This window comes from Bemisia tabaci, chromosome 10 (genome assembly GCF_918797505.1).
Source record: "Bemisia tabaci chromosome 10, PGI_BMITA_v3".
NCBI classification, from domain to species: Eukaryota; Metazoa; Arthropoda; class Insecta; order Hemiptera; family Aleyrodidae; genus Bemisia; species Bemisia tabaci.
Window position 1 is genome coordinate 2,772,579 of NC_092802.1, and position 22,120 is coordinate 2,794,698.

At 37.0% G+C, this 22,120-nt stretch overlaps 1 protein-coding gene across 4 annotated transcripts in view; it reads right to left on the reverse strand.

Annotated features, from left to right (window-relative positions):
• Positions 1-106: 106 nt before the first annotated feature.
• LOC109035107 (putative ferric-chelate reductase 1 homolog) overlaps positions 107-22,120 on the reverse strand; it is a 170,740-nt gene continuing 148,726 nt past the window's right edge. For all 4 annotated transcript variants that reach the window (XM_072305450.1, XM_072305452.1, XM_072305453.1 and 1 more), the window contains 14 exons: positions 18,937-19,270; positions 17,778-17,872; positions 17,112-17,232; positions 13,787-13,990; positions 12,003-12,107; positions 11,177-11,351; positions 10,490-10,758; positions 9,811-9,918; positions 8,743-8,899; positions 7,181-7,407; positions 6,013-6,259; positions 5,236-5,348; positions 4,370-4,483; positions 107-3,362 (listed from right to left, as the gene is read on the reverse strand). In XM_072305450.1, coding sequence (XP_072161551.1) covers positions 3,225-3,362; positions 4,370-4,483; positions 5,236-5,348; positions 6,013-6,259; positions 7,181-7,407; positions 8,743-8,899; positions 9,811-9,918; positions 10,490-10,758; positions 11,177-11,351; positions 12,003-12,107; positions 13,787-13,990; positions 17,112-17,232; positions 17,778-17,872; positions 18,937-19,270 — 2,407 coding nt within the window. In that variant the 3' untranslated portion in view covers positions 107-3,224. The remainder of the gene's footprint in view (positions 3,363-4,369; positions 4,484-5,235; positions 5,349-6,012; positions 6,260-7,180; positions 7,408-8,742; positions 8,900-9,810; positions 9,919-10,489; positions 10,759-11,176; positions 11,352-12,002; positions 12,108-13,786; positions 13,991-17,111; positions 17,233-17,777; positions 17,873-18,936; positions 19,271-22,120) is intronic.

Genomic DNA, 22,120 nt, shown 5'->3' on the forward strand with positions numbered 1-22,120 from the left:
TTAAATATGATGAGAAATAGCCCTGGTTTTGCTATGGACTTCCTGTGATCACTGCTCGCCGTGCAACTTTGCAATGTTTTATGATAAATTAAAGAAGCATGCCAAGTCAGAAGTAAAATGTCATTTATTCGAATTTGATAAATTAGGAATCTTACGGATGGTGTAAGTAGGTAAAAATTGGTTAAAATACATCAAAAACAAATTTAAAGCTTTTTGAAACATTTCACATGAATTTAAATTGAAACTGATGCTTTAGGTAGTTCAACTAAAAATTCCATATGACCTGCTTTTCTTTGATACTTTCAGCAACTGCTGAAAAAGGTCTTGAAAAACGATTACCATCTTAATTGTACAATTCCATAAAAAAAAATTAGCAAAATAAAACTTCTGAAAATACAGATATTTACAATTTGCAATGTAATTTTTTTCTCACTTTTCATCAGTTATTGGTTAATCACAGATAGATTGCATTTGCATATGTAATAAATATTATAAAATTTTAAATAAATAGAAATCTTACATCTGTGAGAGCTAGAGCTAGAAAAAGAGGCTAGCACCCACGTGAATAAGGCACATAACTAAATTCAAGGGGTGAATTTTAATTTAAAAAAAAAATGCAGATCAAAATGCAGCAGGATTGCAATTTAAGTATAGAATAAAAATGGAGAAAAATGCACACTGATAATTTCGATGAATTACTTTTAGCTTGAAGAAAAAAACACAAGATAAAAATAAATTGAAGTAAGAAATAAAATAGTATCAAGTGCAAAAATCTCATTTTGATTTTTAACAGGAAAAACTAGGCGTTCCAAGCTCATGATGGAATGTTAGCTATTGTGCCACAAACGGAACGTCATTCGGAGAGTTGGATTCATAGTTGGGCGGAGATGAAAATATAACATAAATAGATAAATAAATAGGAAAAAAAGAGCTGCATGGAGCAGCAAAATACTGTAGAAAATTAAAATTCAATCTATAGCTCTAATTCCAGAATTATCACGTCTGCGCCACTATGCATTTGACGAGCCGTTGCCATTCACCATTTCTTCTCTGAGCAGTTTTTAAATTTATTTTTTTCCTTGCTAGATAAAACCTAATTTATTGAAGATTCAAAAATGGTTATGAGCTTTAGATTAAATGGCATGATTTTCTGTCCCTAATGTGTATTTTGTTGCTCCAAGCGTATAAGTAGAACCAATAAAATTAGACATTTAATGGCAACAGATGCGTTAACAAGAACAAAAGCACCCTCATCTAAGAGTTTCAAAATCTTGTACAAGCCATCGGTAATTTTTACACACGAATCTCAGGAAAGATTATTGAATTATGGGAGTTCCTTGCACTACTTATGATAGCCACAACACACATACTTACAAAAAAAATTTCAACAAAAAATGTTGATCAATGACGATAATATTTTTTCATCAATCATCGACGGAAGGCATTTTCAAAGAGATATTTTTAAATGAGAAAAGACAATTTGAATTTAACTTTTAGGAGTACTACAAGGAGCAAAAACCAAAATTGAAAAATTTAAATTTTGTTCCAGATAATAACTTCGGGTAAAGGCCTGAGCTTTGAAAATTAACTTCGAACGAGTAGGTATGTAAGCTATGTGAAATTTTGCCTGATATATATGCAAGTTCTCTGTAAATTATGATCAACTCACAAAATATCTACACAATGATATTGTTAAATTTTAAATGGTTACTTTGTGGCTCTTAAATGAAGGTTCGTTGATGGATTGCTTCATTAAAATAAGAGATGCATTTTGTAATCAGGTATTTCAAACTGAAAATGTATGTACCTAAATCGAATTAAATATATACATGCAACCTACACAAAAAAAATAAACAAGGTAACATAAAAACTTATGTTGAAGAAATGTACGACAGTAATAAAGATCAATATTTATTCCACCTCTGAAACTTCTTTCAGACGTCAAAGGAGGTTAACAAGATATATGAAAATCTTTTCTCCTTCATCACGAAGAGACATTCATTTTACGTTAGAGAGACAATACAATTGTTTTTATGTGCAAATTCACTTCTACAGCAGATATGTTTTATCCGCGTGTACAGAAGACACCCATCTCTACAAACTTAAGCCAAGTGAATGTATGTTTACAGCTTTTGAGAAAAAAAAGTCAATTCAAATTCTGATTTGTAATTGAATTGTCATTTTATAAAATTTATATATGTTGCAACTTCAATATTTCATTGCGCTTCAAATACTTATGGTATGGATTTAATCTTGCATGGGTGTCTTGGAACCAAAGATTCTTCATCTGTTTCTCTAAAGGTTCACCCATTGACTTATTTGAAAAACGGTGTTGATCGCACAAAAGAACTCCTTCATAAAAAAAAATAATACAATACATTGAGCACGAAAATGAAATAAATGCTCCTTAAATTAATGTTAAATCCAACCATTTTCAGAGGGAGCTTGTTTCATGTGTAGAAAAGTGACAAGTGACTAAGTAGGGAGCAATAACAATTCATATAGCTTTGAACAAAAATTCAGTACGGTTTATTGTCAGAAAACAACAAAACTTGCATCCTCCATTCGCTCAGGTATTAATTTAAAGAAATCTTTGACTATCATTTTTGGTGGATAATTATTTACTTAGAATGGAAATTTTTTTGTGCAATGAGAGGATCTGCAAGGATTTTAAAAAGTTTTTTAGAAAAAATGAGAAGCAATCACGTTAAAAAAAATTCTCTCTTTATCTATCGTTATAAAAACATACTAATATCATTCAATGATTGGAAACCATACTGCAATAACACTGCCTCAAGAGGTATATGCTTCTTAGGATAGAGTTGATAAAATTAAACAGTGTCTCCAGGATAGCACTGGTGTTTTTTTTTCCCCGCAGAAGAGGGAACTGACTACTTATTTGAATAGTTAAGCTCTTTTAAGAGCAGAAAAAAAACGCAATAAAGTTAGACAATTAATCATATTTTAGGGAATCTCTTTTAAGCCGCAGTCCTACTGGAGGAATGTTTTTTTTAGTTGCATCACGTGCCTAAATTTTCTGGAACTCAATCTTCATTTACAAAAAATACTGCTATGGTACAAAAAACGCTTGGTGGTTAAAAAAATTGCACTGCCCTATTTACAGATACTTATGGTGGCTTGGTATTTACAATTTTTACAGTGCGACATTATATATAATATATTTCACTATATTATATACAATACTGAACAGTATATTTATAAATTTAAGGCATGATCATTTCTTTCATGGAGTCCCAATTCTTTTCGATGGGTGCATAAACTATCATGACGTTTAAGACGGCTGTTACAGCGATGATTCCTAAGACGTACAGGAACAGAATGAACTTCCGGAAACCAGAATACTGAAAACAAAAAACAGATTATAATCACATGAATAAAAAAATCTTTTATAAATAAGGGTCTGACCTTAATTTCAAATTTTAAATCGGTATTAAAAGTGGATACACTTGTGCTTGAAATAATTTAGGAATGTGTAGTCCCCACCTAAAATGACACAATCTTTGGAAAAATGCAGAATTTCACTGAATAAGTAGAGCATTGTGCTAGGGGCGTTCATATAAGTAAAGTAAGTTTTAAAAAAATGTCCAAGGAAGTTTCCTTAGGTGATTCTCACATTTGATGGACACAATTTCTCGCAGGGCTGTGTGCTGATTGGGATTATTTTGCATTCTGCAGAAAAAAAGCGTTTATACAAATAAAATGGACAGAAACTAACCAAAAGGAACCAAATTACAGTGAGTTAGGAGGTTTCTTTCTCCATATGCCCAAGTAGCGATTCTCAACGGAATAATCACTATATATTGCGATTTTATCGGCGATAAAATCGCCAGGATCATCAACATCTGAGCAATTATCCTCAATCTTATCGGGATAAAGTTGCGCGTTTATCGCCCGACAATTTATCTCGATATTTTCAAAGTAAAAATCGCGATAAATGACAATTTAATCTCGATTTTATCGACAAAAATTGATCACGATTTTATCGAACCAAAAATTGCGATTTGCAGCTATTTAATCGCCATTTATCGCGATTTTTATTGCCATAACATCTCGATATATTGCCACTGATATAATCGCAATAAACAACCGATAAAATCGCTATTTATCATTTATTTTTTTTTTTTTATTTTAGCGATCACAGCTACTTGGGTGACTCAAATTTAAAAATCAAGTTTGACACCTATTTTCACAATCAAAATATTTCTTTCTCAACCTTTAACTTTTGACAGGATAAAATGTGTGGCTAGCCAAGCTTCAAACTATTGTAACCTATTTTTTTCTAAAACGGGACTTGGTTCTTTTCTATTCAATTTAGTACCTACACATGGTAACATGAGGCGAATCTTACCGGAGCATCTGATTTCCTTTCGATGTATGACGGACTCCTGCTCAGATGCATATCTTTCATTGGGAATGAGTTGACTCGTTGTTGCTTTTGTTGTTCGCTCATGCAACCGGACACCTTCACAGAAACGAATGAGAACATTAAAAACAGGAAATATGCAAGAGATAACACAGACATTGACGAAAATTAACAAACGTTCAAACTTTGACACCTTCATTAAAGGTATTTTGAACTGTCATGGGTCTGAAATTGAGGAGTAGGACAAGTCCAAGAAAATTACTGCAATCAAAATGGATCAAAGCACCTGATGATTTTTTTCGGAGTTTGAACAAAAATTTGTTTGCTTGACCGACAATTTTATTTGTAAAGATTAGTACATTAGCTTGGACAGAAAGGCTCAATACAAGTCATATTAGAAGAAGTTACAAAAAAGAGTAATCTTACAAATTTAAAAAATCTTGCAAGGTGTAGAGAGAGTTTTGTAAAAAGTGTTCTTTTAATACCTTAATGAACAAATTTGGGGACTCAGCTTTGATAAAGATTTCTTTCAACTCTTTGGGTAACTTGTTGAAAAATCTGACAGCCCTAAACTCAAAGCTATCCCAGTCCCAGCCTGTGCCAACATTTCTCGTAGTTCTCACTAGAATGTTTCTTGTTTCCATTTGATGGTCATTTATGCTTCTCTCCTTACTAATATATGCCATTTTTATTGCTTCAAATCAATTTTTATCGCAATAAAATTTAACTTTCCTGATCAAGGCAAAAAACTGGACACAAAACGATTGTAACATTAGAACTCAGCAGAGTAATGAGAGCTGTTTAACTAAGAACTCTACAACCAATGATGATGAAGTTTCAAATTTACTTACTGATAGAATTAGGTGAACAAGAACGTAATAAGCAACATATGCGACTAGAATCCAGTCGGTCCAAGGAGGTAGCTCAGCTTTTCCTATCTCAACTGCTAAAAAGATTGTTACAACTGGAAGAGAAAAAAATCAAACATTCAAATTATAAATAACATAGAACACAGTATTTCAAATGTTTTATCTTATGACAATACCAAAATAGGGGTAAAGCTGACTGTTAGAGAATACTTTAATAGAAAATATAAGCTATGTAATTCCTCATTTATCTAAAATTTTACAATGCCAAATTTCATGTAAATGTCCTTTCTACTCTGATGCATAGTTTTTGTAAACTTCTTGCGATAAAGAAAAATTCAGTATGATGAGGAATTAGTATATCGTAAAAACACTGAAATGGATTGTGTGGCTAATTTGACTAGAGTAGGTAGACGGTAATTTTTTGATTGAATTTGAATGAGTGAACACAGGAAATTATAACTTCTCATGTTTCAGCTGACTTTCAAAATCTTCCAGTGTTTCAACGATGCTCTTTGTAGTCTATACGCTAAGTAGTTATCCATAAAGAAAATAATGTATGACAGGAAATCTGCAGCGCCACGAACTGAGTAATGAATTTCTGGAGTTTCACTGCCAATTTGTTGTGATGCTTTATTTCCAACCCTGTTTAGTAGTCCGTCCTTAAACATTGTAGACGTTTAAAATGAAGATTTGAGTAGATTCTTAAGATGCGACATTTAAACTTAAACATGAACATATCTAAATGAGATTCATACTTACTTCCAACAATGTGGGCTCCATTCCCGATGAGCCAGTGGAGCCAGTTGAATACCCATCGTTTGCTAGACTCAGGGTGAGGTCTCAGGTAGGCACCGATTGGCTGAATGAATGCCAATGATGTTGTTATGACTCCCAGAAGAGCGTGCGTTTCGCTGGGTCCCTGCACCCAGCCACCAACCTCGTAGAATATGATGATACCACCGGATACTGACAGCAACCATGTTATGACCATTAAGAATCTATGCCACTGTAAAAATGTAAATTTTAGATTATGATTTTAAATTTTTATTTCTGCTCGATACTTGGAGAAAAATGGACTTTGGAAAAATTCAAAGAACTAATTGTTAATTAAAGCATCTTTTTACTCGGGTAAAAAAAAATGAAAAATGAAAAAAAAATAAAAATAAAAACAGAAAATGAAAATTTGATGAAAATTGAATTGATTATTTTTTTTTAAATGCAATTTTTAAGAAAATTTTACAGAGAAAGAAACGTTTACATAGCTGAGCTCAAATCTTTTACTTTTGCAGTTAAGATTTTACCAATAAATAATTTGGATACAGGATGCGGCATTTGCAGAATAGGTACTAAAATCCGCACTCCAACTTTAATCATAACTTCACTGTCCCACAACTCTTACTTAGGTATCAGTGATTGCCAAAAGCTGCAATTTGATCAGTAGGTTATCAAGATTTTACTGTCAGCAATTTATCTCAATATTGTCAAACCAGAAATCATGATGAATTGCGATTAAATGGAATAGTGGCAATTTTAGGCGATCGACAACACATGAATAATTATCCTCCATTTTATCCCAATATAATCAAGATTATTTTCTTGATGCTGAAATCAACATGTAGCTGCCATAAAATTTAGAATAATCGTTCACACGTTGATCATCCTAAAAATATTAAGCAGATATAGTTGCTATTAAATGGTAACATTACTCGAATGAGGTGGAATTTTTCCATCGCAATTTTTGAATCAGTATTCATTAAGTACCAAAATATTAACAAACAGACACACCCCAGGTAAATCCCTGTAGGATTTTCATTGGGGGCACACTTTGCTGAGGCAACACACGAGGTCTATGCACTGCAACAAGCTACGCGATGCAAAAACAAAAAAAAAAACCATTAAAATGTTATTACTTCAATGTGAGACTTACAGCAAACCATTGGTCCTTTGTGCACAGTCGACTTCCAACCCATGTCTGCTTGTAGTACCGTGCTAGAACAATACCAATGCTAGCAGCTCCAATCCAGGCGGATACCATGAAAACTCCATGCAAGTGAACGAATATTTTTGTGCTGGCAGTGAAAGCACTGACATCTGACAAAGCCTTCTTTTGAGCAGTCGCATCCACAGCCACATCATGATAGCCTACACCACTTGCTACGATCAAGAAAAATAAATCAAGGGTAAAATCTTATTTCAAAAATTAAAATAAATAATCCAATTGCTTTTAAGTTTTCTTGAACACATCACCAAATTTTCTTTGGATTACACCAGTTCAGTCAAAAGTGCATACAATTTTTTTGTACGGGAAGATTCCTCATTAAAGAGGTATTTCTTCAAGGGTCGAGATCAGCCCCAGGGAAAATAATTGGTTTTAGCTGGTTATTGAATCCTATCAAAGGGATGTGTTGCTGACATTACAAGGTCTCAGCTGATAATTTTTCATTTTTTTTCTTTCATTTTTTTAGTTGAAAGTCCCTATTTTAATGAAATATAGGTACGCTTGCATCAGGCTGCAATTCAGATATTTTTCTCGTAGCATGAGAGAGGTTGATCCACACAAAAATCACTCCGATAATTTTTTCTGCTTTACCTACTCGATTGAAAAACAAAATTAAACCAGAAAATATGGGAGGTTTCCAAATAAGTTAATTTCTTACCTCTTCTTATATTTCCTGGGAAATGAAAGACATGTAAAAAGAGCGAGGATAAAAGATATTAGGAGAAAAAATAGATTGTTAAAGCCAATTACATTTTTGGACCTATCGCTGCTTATCTGAGTAGAGAGTGTAGGTACATTACATGTATAAAATACAGTTCAGAACTTTAGAGCTGGATAGGGGAAAAGGAAAAATCTTATCTTGTGTGGATGCTCAAATATTCGTGCAATAATCTTCCGTTTTGGTATTCATGTCAAAAAAATATTTTAGGTTCGGTTGAACATATTTTGAGGATCTTAAATATCAAGCATTTACTGTATCGATGTAACCAAATATTAATGTAATATTTTTAAAAAATTCCAATAGGTAATTTAAAATCAGTGGAAGGCATCTTTTTCAATACCTACATCTGAAATCGAAAGGTTTTTTTTTTTTTTTTTTTCACCAGAAACCACTTAAAATTGGACATAATTCTATCAAACGGACCTAAAAGCCATAGGGTGAGGAAGGTAGAGGGGGGCTTGGATTGGCGGTTGAATCGGGCGTCCGGCTTATTCCGTCCTATACTTGCAATGCTTTTCCATGGCGCTTAGGTCCGTTTGACAGAACGCGCTATCCTGGATTCTGAATTCCTCAAAAGGAACTCAAATTGGCGCTTACTTCCGTTTGATAGAAATACGTCCAATTGACTTATACATAACTGGACAAAATATAAAAAATAGACAAAAACAGTGGTATTTTAGGTATATGATTGTAGGTATAATAGTGCTTGAAGCTGTAATTTTACCTTAACTAGAAGCTAAGTGTCGACTCAGTAAGAGGAAAAACTTACGTTTCAGCGTAGACCCAGCAGCTAATAAAACATTGTATTCATCTCGAGTCAGATCAAAAACTTTGCCTTTGACGGTGGTTACGGGATCTCTGATCAATTTACAGTAAATTGTACCATCAACGTATGTTCCGTTCAGGAGTGTTATTCCATTCTCACCCTTGAAAAATTAAATAAAAAGTTCATCAAATAAGACTTGAACATTATTAAGTATATTCTAGGATTTAAGATAAACATGACTGCCATTTAAAAAGATACAGACCATCTTGGTAAGCTTAGAAAATTGTATATTCCGGTTGAGTCACTTCAAAACATAGAACATAAAATGAGAAAGGAGATATGCCACATCGCAAACCACGATACATTTCTTCTTGTTTCACTATCAGTATGAGTTACAAACATTTTAAAACATCACATAATGTTTCTTTCAAAATTCAAAATCAGCGAACATTGTAATGCAATGTCTGAAGGTAGTAGCACTGAATATATTGGAGTTTGGATTGTAGCCGAGTGCTAGAAATAATGTAAAATTTCTTTAAAAAACTTACATTTTATTAACAAAATACCAAAGCTTTTCGAAGCAAACACTTCATCGTCAGAGTCACAAAATCAATATCACAAAGGCCATAATTTAAATTTCAAACAAGGTAACAGATTTCATTGATGGTAACAATTGATAACAAGCTATTAGATCAAATCACTCTTTGTGACCCTGACGATGAAGCGTTCGCTTCGAAATGCTTCGGTATAAATTTGTTAATAAAATGTAAGTTTTTTAAAGAAATTTTACATTATTTCTAGGACTCGGCTACAGTCCAAACTCATTTCAAAATTGTTTGACTCTTTAAAATCAGAGGCGCATGATGTTTTCACAAAAAAAAAAAACTCACACATTGTAAGGTTGAATTTCCTCCTTCTTTACAGCTTTTGATTCCAGTCAAGAGATCTGAACAATGTAGGTATTTGGTAAAGTTTAAACATTTTCTCCCAAATTTTTTCTGTACTTAATGAATGCTTTTGAAGTCATCTTTTTAGAATATGAAAAGTAAAAACCAAAGAGAAAGGACTCACCAAACGTTCATTAGCTTTGTCGCCAGGCTTGTTCCAGCTAGTGTAAGCACGGATGCTGTTGGAAGAAGCACTACCTTCGTGTACACATTCCATGACCGCGTCTCCTCCCTATAATATCAACCATGGTAAAATTTAAAGAAATAAAGATCGATTTAATAAAACGGATGGGTGGTACATTTATTGATTTGCATGTGGCTAGTATAAATTGAAATTATTAGCCCTTGCTTGGTTTTTCATTATTGAAAAGTTCCTTGCAAGGATCTGCATTGGAGGAAAAAACACATTGGATCTAGAGTCCAGACTCTTGAAAACATTGACAAGAAAAAGGACTCATGATTCAATCAGATTTAAGCTTAAGTCAAAAGGAAATCTGCTCAAATTAAGAGGCTTGGTTCTTGATTTAAGCTTAAATCTGATTGAATCAAGAGTATTTTTTCTTGTCGATATTTCTAAGAGTCTGGACTCTAGATCCAATGTGTTTTTTTCCAGTGTGTTTTCTGCATTCTTTATATTAATTTGTTTAACATGAAATAAAACGCTTCGATGCGTACCTTGCATAAAATTCAATTGGCACATTTTGAACGATAAAATCATTTTTAATTTGTTTTGAAGCACTAAATTTGACCTAAATTATGCCTCGCTTGATCAGAAAACTTTGCCAAGAGCAGAAAATACCTACCATTTTGTTATCCTCTGAAAGTCCAACAGCAACATACGCAGCTCCGTTTGCCTTCATTTCAAAAATATATCTCGTGCCTTGAACCATGAACGTTGCAACAGCAGTGCAAGACTGGAGTTCAATACAACCTTGAGGTATCCCAAAGCAGTTCTTGGTGGCGCCGCACCCATCGAATATTTCATCCCGTTTGATTACTTTACGATAGTTTGAGAGGACTTTTTTCTCCGGAGAACTAACGTATGCTACATCGTGGAACCCAACTGTGTTTTCTGCAAAAATAAAGCATAGATAGCAAAAAATGTTTCTCAAAGAGGCTTAGATCAACAGTAGTCGAAGATACGGCGGGTTACCAATGTTAAGATGAATGGTGAAAACCATAAAATGGCTCAGCATAAAATGAAACAATACGTCAAGAAGAACCTGCCATGCTGACCACATAGATGACAAACAATTGACATACTTTCTAACATGACTTATCACGGCACAAATATGATGCCTTCAGAACTAGCAAGGAGGTTTCTAAAATTTAAAAATGAAAAACTGGACTTAAGTATGTACTTGATTGAAGAATATGTGTATGCATTTTTTAATAATGCAGGATACTTTTTAAAGGATATTAACATTTTTTATTCCAGTTTTTAGAGTTGGGAAAAAAGCAAAAACAATTTTAAATAATCAAATTCTTACGTTTCAAAGCAGAGCCGGCAGCAAGGAGTGCATGATATTCATTGTTGTCCAGATCAAACTGAATAGGACGGAAAGTTTCAGAGTCAAGAGCTGAGAATTGTGATGAGAGCACCAAAGAACACGCGATGGCGCCATCAGAGCGTAGAGAGCGTTGCAAGGAAAAGTCGACCTGGTCCTGAAATTGAAATATTAAAGGCGGTGTCATGATACAATTGATCTAGGTGTCAAGTAAAGACAATAGTATCTTTACAAATGTGGAATAGATTAAAAAACTATAAGTATCAGATCACAACAGAAATTTTAGAGACTCATCAGAGTGATAATCATTTGCTTTTTGTAAAAATTTAAACTTCTGTGGAAGGAGTATGGTTTCAATGAAAAATTCCTGGAGCTTTGCAGCACTGCAGTTTTGTACTATTCGATTTTTAACAGCTTTAATAATTTCTAAGATTCAATTTAAGAAGGTACCTAATTTTGTATTTTCGATTAATATCATGATTGTAACATTTTCCAAACAACGTCTGACTGATTATAATTTTGCATTATGTATAAAATTTCTTTGAACTATTTGTAATTTGAGACGCTCATGGAAACTTCGTGAAATTTTCAGGTATCCAAACTTATTGCATGTCTGCATGATATCTCTTGTGATTAATGGAGTATTAAAGTTTTACTTTTGTCTCCAAAATGTTGTTAGTAGATCACAGCAACAAGACTTGCTCCAACTTTCTATCACTAAGATTTCATCTCCGGTAGCAATCGACAGGAAGAAGTCTTGTGGATTTTAGCGGATTTGTGAATTTGAGAGTGAATGCATCTAGCTTACCTCTGGCCTTCTGACATTTTTCTTATTGTTAGGTACATTCCAGGATCTAAAAGCTTGGACTCGTCCATCGTCACCGCCCTCACATTCAATGACAGCATCTCCACCCTGAAAAGAAAAATTATGTAAGATACTTAGGTGAAACAGACAAACTTCACCAGATGGAAACCGACAAAAAAACATAAAAAGCATTAAAATATGATCACAATTTGTATTCCCTTGCTTAAATCGATCGCAGTACAACATTTGCACTTTCCTGAAAGTAGGTTGTAAATAAAAAGGAAAGTCGTTCTACTTTCACCATTAATTTTATAAAATTAGTGTTGCGGTGCATTCTTAATGACCTTAATTTCCAAATTTCAAGGCAATGAAAGGCAATTTCGTTCTGAGATATATACACCTCATGAGGAGAACAGAAAAAAGTCCTGCAAAAAAGTAATAGAGGTAACCAGCATTGGAAAAATAGTAACTCAGATGGACCTCAAATTTTTAAAAATTCTTTTTGTGAAAAGGGGAAAAAAAGGGGAAAAAAATTCACAAGACAGAGAATGTATAGAGAGAGGGATATTAGCAAGAATAAGAAGGAAATTCTCAAATGGCACGCTGCGGCGCGGCGTGCTGCCAGCTCGAAACGCGCACTGACGCCTACAAACCTAAAGGGATACTTCAAGCATTGCGTGAAGTGGCCCTTTAGGTTTGTAGGCGTCAATGCGCGTTTCCCGCTAGCAGCACGCGCCGCGTCGCGGCTCTCCCAGCGGGCGGGTGGGTGGTGAACGATTTCTTGCGGGGAGAGCTTCCTGGCGGAGAAACTCGTGTATCGTGTATTACTTTTTTTTATTTTCATTTTTATTTTTATTTTTATTTTTTTATTTTTTTAAATTTTCGACTTTTAAAATTACACACTGGTTGTGTGAAGTAATTAGTGAACTCTCAACGCTAGATGAAGTGTTATTATGAAGGCGGCTCATAAAACTCTCCCTTGTGCTCTGTCGGGCTGTTCAGAGCAAGAGCGCTTTTTTGAAAATACGCGCCATTTTTCGTATTCGAGCTCGTTGCCGCCGGCGCGGTGGCGAATGCAGTGTTGCTACCTGCCGGAGTTATAGAAAAGCCCCAAGGAAGAGCTACCGCACCGCTAGGTGTCGCTAACGGTACAGCGAATGGCGCATATTATACACTACTATTCTTATCAGTGGAAAAAGGAGTCCATGAACGTATTCTGATTCAGAGAGGTTTTCATTGAACATTGTTAAAAAATTTAACCACCTCTTAAAAAAAGAATTGTCAGGATGGCAAATTTCATTGGGTTTTAAAATTTCCTGACACTAAAGGGATTTTGAACATAAAATTCTCGGACTTAAGTTTTCTAATTTCTCACGGGCATGATTTTCTGAAACATTTTCCCACGAAAAATTCTAAGCGGAAAGTTTCTTGATAAGGAAAAAATGAAATTTTTAGGCTGGAAAAAACAAATTCAAAGATCCACTGATTTTTTTTTTTTTTTTGAGGTGATCCCTTGCTTTTCAAGAACTTTCCACCCTACTCGAGAGTACTTTAGGAGAGAAAAAGTTTAGCATGGAAAGCAGGTAACCCCAATTGGACTGCATTTTGCAATTTGAAACTAGAAACCCTAGCCCTGGTTAAAAACAACGTATGTGCCATTAGTTTCACTATGCACATAAGTGTTTTTTCAGACGAGCTAGAATTTATAGCTCCAAATTGCAAAATGCAGTCCAATTCATTCCTGCGTTCGTCTATGTAACTAAAACAAACAGCCGAAAATCGGGTACCATTTTGATGTCGTCGGAGAATCCGTAAGCGACGTATTTGCTGTTTTTGGCGAGCATTTCGATGAGGAAGTTGCCGTCGTTCTGGCGGGAGATTGTCCCGACGGCAGTACACGTCTTCGATTGGAAGCAGTTGGGCGGTGCGCCCACGCAGTTCTTCGTCGAGCCGCACCCGGAGTAAAGTTGGTTCTCCCAAGCGCTCAAGTCCTGGAAAAGCGGGAAGCAAAATAAGAGGTCAGTTAGGCACTACGGTACAAACCAGTGCAGTGGCGTGGCGTGATTTGCGATACATCGATTGATCCGTCATTTAAACCTATGGAAAAGGATCGCTGAACAGGGTCTTCGCAGTGAGTAACTTCACTTCAATGTTGACAAATTTCCCTGCGAAAATTGCTTTTCACCAGGAGAATCCCGGGAATTTCTAACTGATAATTCTTCTGATCTCGTCCAACAATGAGAAAAATGTTCAACGAATATTATACGCAGGTACATTCTTGTAAAGAATTGAATTATTTTAGTCAATTTTGCAACCTTGGAATGGAGTTACGTTCCTTCGTCCCAGAAACGACGAAATCTAGTTTAGACCAATAGCGTGGCGTGCTTTATGCGATACATCGATTCATCTGTCATTTCAACCTATGGAAAAGGATCGATGAACAGGGTGTTCGCAGCGAACACCTTAATAATCGATTCTTTACCATAGGTTTAAATGGCATGACAATCGATACATCGCAATTCACGCCACGCCACTGAACCAGTGGCGAAGCGTGAATTATCGGTTATCGATATCTCTTCATTTAAAACTGTGGTTAAGGATCGATTATTAAGGTGTTCGCTGCGAACACCCTGTTCATCGATCCTTTTCCATAGGTTTAAATGACAGATCAATCGATGTATCGCATAAAGCACGCCACGCTATTGGTCTAAACTAGATTTCGTCGTTTCTGGGACGAAGGAACGTAACTCCATTCCAAGGTTGCAAAATTCACTCAAACAATTCAATTCTTTACAAGAATGTACCTGCGTATAATATTCGTTGAACAATTTTCTGATTGTTAGACGAGATCAGAAGAATTATCAGTTTAATTATCAGTTAGAAATTCCCGAGATTCTCCTGGTAAAAAACAATTTTCGCGGGGAAATTTGTCAACATTGAAGTGAAGTTACGTTCTCTCGTGAGAAAAATGATGATTTGAGGGACTTGGAGGAAAAGACATGTAAGTGCAGGTGGTGACAAAAATTGAGGTATTATGAGTTCAAGTAGAACTAGTCTGAACTATAACTATATTCTGTGAAGAATTGACGACTAAAATCAAATCTTTAAGTGACAAACAGTGAGTTTAAATTTTCTTTCCGCCGTGAGGCTCCATGCAACTTTCAAAATTCAAACACGTATTTCTTGAAATAGCCAAAACTGCACTTGAGCGTCCTCTCCTGTAGAGCTCTTATTTCATCCGTTTCTAGATTTCATGGAAATTTGCCCAACAGCCTTATTCTTTCCCATGTGTCTAATTTGCAATTTTTGAAATTTGCATTTCTTAAGTTTGACTGGCTTCAGATCAAGGTAAGTGAAACGCAGGTATGCCCTTGTCGATCCTTTTGGCGGAAGCCCAGCTTTTAGTGAGCTTTTCGTTCCCGCCACTAGAGCCCAGGCGCGAGATTTGGATTTCGACAACTTTGCAGTCTTGCCCGAAAACAAATGAGGACTTATATGTAACAATATTGAAACACGTTCAAAAAAGTGTTTTGGCACCAAGAAAATTTTGAGAAAAGACTTAAGATGTGATCATCGAGATCTGTACATTACGCCGGAGGCAAACATGTTAAATTTTTGTGTGACCAAAACAGTTTTTTAAGCGTGTTTCGAAAAGGTAATTTTTTACATCCGCCATTGTTACAGATAAGGCCTCAAAATATGACTGTCTGCTGTTGATAAAAATGACCAATCTCAGTGAAAAAAAAAACATTGTTGAGAACTTAAGTTCATTTAATTTCCGTGAGAAAGCTGTTTGTTCGTTTTTGTCAACAGCAGGCGGTCACGTTTGTTTTCGGCCGAGATTGTAAAGTTTTTGAGCTTCAAATCTCGCGCTAGGAGTGAAAAGCTGCGCTTCGACCAAAGAGTTTGGCGAAAGCAAACCTACATTTCACTTACCTTGGCTTTGGATATCACTAAGTACCACATGTTTTCAAAAAGTACAGACTCCCTCCTGGAAATATTGACAATTTAAATAACTCGATTTTTCCGAGAATGTCCGCTACGACTCTTTTGCTCTAAACCACTGATGGAGCGGTCATAAATGCATTTAAGCACGTTCCTAATGACAAATTTGCATCTGCACTGATCCAATTGTATCAATCAATGCATATCGACGGTGTGAGTCGACAATCACATAACTCGGTTTGCGACGTCGCAGACTTCCTGTCATACTTTATTTTTTAAATGGAAAATAACTCAACGGCATTTCTTTAAAACTGCCGTGGTTTTTCTTCTCTGTGCGAAGATAATTCTGCAAAAACTTCAAGGAATGATGTCAATTTGTTCTCTTATAATAAAATAACATAGAGGCAGAGATTTTCAGACACCGCAAACGAGTTATGTGATTGCCGACTTACACCGTCGATATATCATAAATCCTATGCTATCGACCCAAAGACATAAAGACGGAGCACTAAAAGCAAAAAATGAAGCTTCTAGAGCTTCTTTTCAATCACCTCTACTATTGGCTAGAGGATTGGCGGCGAAATCGGGACAAGTTTGAATTCAAATGTAGGGCGGGAACTAATAAATAAAATTGCGGAAACAAAGTATTTTAGGTTGATTTTTGCCCAAATTCAGGTACACACTCATATTTTTTTAACTTTGAGTTAGTTTCAGTCCGTCGTCGACCGATTAATTTCATTTGGGAGTAACGTTGATCTAGAACTGTAACGGCCTGTTTGAACCTGCAGAACCACCATGAGCAGAAGAAAAACTAACTTTATCTGAGATTACTGCCTGTTACCGAGCAAAAGTAGGTGTATTATATTAGGACGCAGACCGAACTTTCTTAGTATATTCGTTTTAGGAATTTAAAATACGTTTCAAAGAAGAAATGTGCAAAAATCAAGAGGACAAGTTCAAATCAAATTTCCGTTTGCCGCCATGGATTCCCGCGCTCATTTACACACTCACACAAGCGCGCAGCGCCGAACCTAGCTTCACTTTTTCCCCGTGCTTTTAGATACGAGCGCTCCGTCTTTATGTCTTTGTACCGACCATACGAAATTTAAAAGTCTCTGAAATTTTTTTTCTCTGCTTCTAACTTATTAAGGGTCTAAGAGTACGTACCTGGTCTTGCGGAGCATTGACGTCGGCAGGTCTTTGGGGCGGAGCTCCCCTCTTGACGATCTGTATAGCATCGGACTCCATCTTGGTCCAAAACGTCGTGTAATTCAAAACGACTGTTGCCCTGAAAACCCACAATTATGAACCGATTAGGCAACTCAGGTAACTGAATCTCTAAATAAAGAGGGGCCTACACTGAGAAAATGGGGGTGAGAAATCGGGCGAGCGGGAGGGGGGCACATGTCCCCTACTCCTACCCCCCTTGGATTCGCCTACGGTAGACAACTTCCGAGTATCCTCTGTATTATTACCTTTTCCAGGGATGATTACTTATAGTTATTCCTCTACTTGAGAGTGTAACATTTTCTTCTAGGAAAAAATATTACTTTATTACTTTTTATTACTCATTACTATTATTTTTGTCGTTTTTACCCACTTTCAGGGGAAAAAATCGGAAATGTTTCTTCGTTTTAACCGGCTTTGGTTACGGGTCAAAATTTCGAAATTTCGTCTTATCCGTATTTTTTTTACGTTGACTCTTATGGAAGTGTCAAGGGATCGAAAAAATTGTCGTCTTGAGCGGATTTTCGTCTTAACCGTATTTCGTCTTAACGACCTTTTACTGTATAACACTAAAAAACTATGCTCTAATTGACTCATGGAACTTACAAAAATTGTACGTCATCGTTCCAGCCGTCAGGCGCTTCCCAGTCCACGTCGACGGTCCTTTTCCTTTTGTTGTCTCGCTGAGTGATGGCTGAACCCTAAAAAAGTAAATCAGCATTTATAATAACCAAAATAAACAGCAAGCAAAAAAAAAAAAAAAAAAAAAAAAAAAAAAAAAAAAAAAAAAAAAAAAAAAATTGAAATTGAGGGGAAAGTTTGTGGGAAAACGACTGGAGAAATGTGGGAAACCAGCGGCCGGGAGCGTGAAAATGTGGAAACTTGGAAGATTCTGCACACCTGACTGGTTAGAGAGGCTTTTTGTTCTGAAGCAGTTGATGCTGTGTCTATCTGCTGAAATTCCAAATGCGCCACATTTTAAAAGCGCAAACCTCAAAAGGGCGAATGAAGCGCCCTCAGGTAGTATCGCATACTACAAATACTATGCTAATTTTAAAATAACGTCTGGCACAGATACAACTATTCGGGCTCTACAGATGTCCATGCTGCATAGGCACGGGAGTGAAGGCGTTTTAACTCTCCAAGCATTCACCGCTTCATCTGTGGCACAGTGCAGTGCTGAGCAGTATTGCGAGGATTCAGAATGAAGAAGGTGGAGAAGAAGAAGAAGAAGAAGAAGAAGAAGAAGAAGACACGAACAATTGAGGGCTTTTTGTCCTTAAGGATCCTTTCAGTACGCAGTAGGTACTGCCCGTCATCGCATCGCCGTGCGCCGCGGGTAAAGCGCTGCGTGCCTGAAAAATCAAAACGCCTTAAATCCCGTGCGTATGCAACACGGACATCCGTAGAGCTCGAATAGTTGCATCCGGGAGTTATATTGATATCAGCGTAGTATTTCTCTTTTGCGATACTATCTGCGGGTGCTGCGTTTGTTTCTTTTCCGCTTCAACTTAATTCCAGCGATGCTTATTGCGCCGATGAATTGTGACGACATCATCGATATTTGTTTCCGTGGAAGTAAAAACATTCCAGCCGTGAATGTACATCAATGCAGAACATTCCGGCCGTGAATGTACATCAATGCAGGGCTATAGGTTAGAACCCGGCGAGGCACGACTCAAAACTTGTAGAAGAACTGGACGTATCTCTGGCAAACGGAACTATAATCCCCGACTTGGGATATTCCCGTGAAGAGAGAGCTTACCTTGTTGCCGCAGTCGATGAGGGAGGCGTCCTGCGGGACGCGGACGAAGGAGCCGACGGCGTCCTCGGTCTTGAGGTTCCGGGCCTGGATGAGGTAGCCGACGAAGAAGGCGCCGCGCGGGGCGACGAGGTTGACGCGGACGCGGCCGGCGTCGGGCGGGCCCACCGGGTCCGCCGAGAGGGTGTACGGCGCCAGGTCGCTCTGGGCAGGCGCCCCGTGTCCGGGCGTCATCGTCCGGCAGGCGAACAGCGGCGCCCCCGCCTTGTAGCCCCCGCAGAGCTCCACCGCCCCCAGCAGCAGGAGCGTCAACGCCGAGAGCCCCATTCCGCTACCCCTGAAACATAAACGGCAATATATTCATTAGTTCCAGCCATGTAAGAATTAGTGAGAACGAAAAGGTAACGGTGCATGGTGTCAACGATCATGATGTCAACAAACCTAAAATCTGATCATGGAGTCAACAATTGATGACTCCATAAAATTAAAAAGTTAAGTGCACAGGAGAGGTCTGGGTCACGTATGGTTGGTTAGATTAGATTAGAACACAAGAAAAACAAGACTTAAAAGTTGAAAGATGTTATAAGGGGAAGGTTTAAGTTTTGTTGACGTCGTGATCGTTGACACCGTGATCATCTTTCATGAGAGTCAGAATTTGTTTATTTTTGGATGATCATGGAGTCAACAAAAACTTAGAAAAACTGTTTGTGGACACCGTAATCGTTGACACCATGCTACGTAATCAGCGAAAACACACCAACTCGAAAAAATGAAAAAACGAAGACACACATAAAACTGCGCAGTAGGTGAAGAAGTAAGTCCAAGAAGAAGATTTTTGGTGCCGAAAGACAAGTACTTGAGGGCACTTTAAAGGTTCAAGTTAGAACAGATTCGCTAACTTCAATGACCTTTATCAGGGTGTCTAGTATTTTTTAATTTTGAAAAATCCTGATATTTTCCTGATTTTTCTCGACTCATGGCACGGTAGGCAAAAAGCAGTAAGACTTTCTCCGCTGAGGAGATTAGCGTAGGAAAAATTCCTTAAAAAACGTCCGATTTTTCCGATTTTCCTGATCGGCCAGAATTCCTGATATTTTCCGTTTTTTCCGTTTTTTTTTAATGCTAGACTTCCTATATATGAAAATTGACTGTATTAAATGAAAATTGAGGATTTTTGAGTTACCGAGTTGGTGCGTCTTCGTTCTCACTGATTCATGAGGTTGATTATAAAATGCACCACATTGATAAACTAGAAATGATGAAATTTCAACTTTTTTTTTTCTTGGAGGATGACAATACTTCTTCTCTACCCTAGGGGAGCGAGGAAGTAAAAAGATCTTTGAGGAACTAACACGAATAGCCCAGGTGGTGCTTGATCTCAACTTTCAAAGAAGTAAAGGCATATTTCAAAATCTACAGTCCGTCAAAGTGAGCTCTCCTTGTGAATTCGACAAAAATCATGTTTTGCCCCTAGTTTATAGACTTGGGGGCGCACAGCGGCAAGGGGCTAGAGCCCCCTTGTTCGGGAATAATCAATAATCATTCGATAGACTATCGAATTGTTCTACAAAAGGCCTGGCCAGGGTGTACCTTAATGTAATGGTTCAAGTCCATCGGGACTTTTCAAGTCATCGGGACATCAAGTCCATTTTGTGGAAAACTTGAATGAATTAGATTTTTTATTTTATCTACTCTAATAAAGTTAATTTCTTTGATTTTATTTTATTATTTATTTTCTATTTCAAGGTTTTTCTTTGTTAGAGTTAGTTCAACAGTTTTTGGAAGTTTTATAGGATTAAATAATAGTGTTAAATAAAAGTGGGACATGGCAGAAAAACCCCGGCGATTCGCAAGGACGGAGGCATCGGGCTTAGGAGCGTGAGTTTCCGGGAAAGCGCGGCTGGAAGCGGCCTCGGCGGCGGTGACCCAGTCAAAGTTCAAACAGCTTCGTTCCGCGGTTAACGCGCCCCGACGATGGACGATTCCCGGCCGCAACCGGCGAATCGTAATTCGTAATTCGCCACTCGCGACTCGCGGTTGCGGCGGAATCGCGAAGCACGCAAGTCCGGACTTTTGCGGCGTGTAAACGCGAGGAAACGGAGAAATTGGTGAGCGGATCGCTAATTACGCCGCCGATGTCGCCGTTGTCAAGTCGCACCGTGGAAACGGATTTCCGAGTCGGAATCCATCGATGTCAAGGTCTAACACATTCACAATAATACATTTTAACATTTGGACAATACATTTTCCAATTGGACCGCGTTTAGTAGAAGAGAACCAAGCCACATCGGCTATTGCCAAATTTAACCAAGCAATTTAATTTTATACATGAAAATGATTGTCTCAAATGACAGGCAGAGTAGGTATATGGAGGGGGGACGGGGCAAGGAATTGATGGACGGCCGCATAAGTCGTTCTGTTTGTTTTTTGGTTAGCGAAAAGTTCGAACTGTAAAAAAAATTTTTGTTGAAAAGTATAAAAACTTTTTTTTTTCTTCACAAAAAGTCAACTTTCACGTCCGACGAAACAAAGTTCCTTGTCATTTGACAGGGTGTCTAGTTTTTTTTCATTTTGGAAAATCCTGATTTTTTACTGCTAGGTCCTGATTTCATAATTTTCCAAATCCTGATTTTTTCGGAGAAAAATTAGGCGAATGTAACCTCAAAAAAATAGTTCAATAAAAAAATCCGATCGGACGGTCGACTTTCCTCAAATCCTATTTTTACGACCGATTTTTCCTCAAATCCTGATGAAATCGGGATTAAATCCTTATTGACCACAAATCCTGATGCCAAACACCCTGTTTGAGTACATCTTCCAAGAGAGGGCAGCTTTTAGCTGCTTAAAGCGATCAGAATTTTCAAGTTATTTTGGCTCGTATTAAATTTTTCAGCTCGTTTTGTTGACAACGCTGTGAGAGACGAATACTTTCTACCCGTATATTCCGTATTAGGCATTACGCGATCATCGCATTTCGCACGGGCCGAGTCAAGGGGCTTAACATTTTACACCTAATTGCGGATAAACGTAGTGAGGATTTGCCTGAACAAGTGTTTTTAACACGTTTTACCTGACTTTGGAGAAAACTGACCTACTTGGAGACCAGATGGCACCACATGGATTTGGGGAGAAATAATCAACAACAAAGTAGAAATTAAGTTTACTTGCTCGGTAAAAAACTAGACCA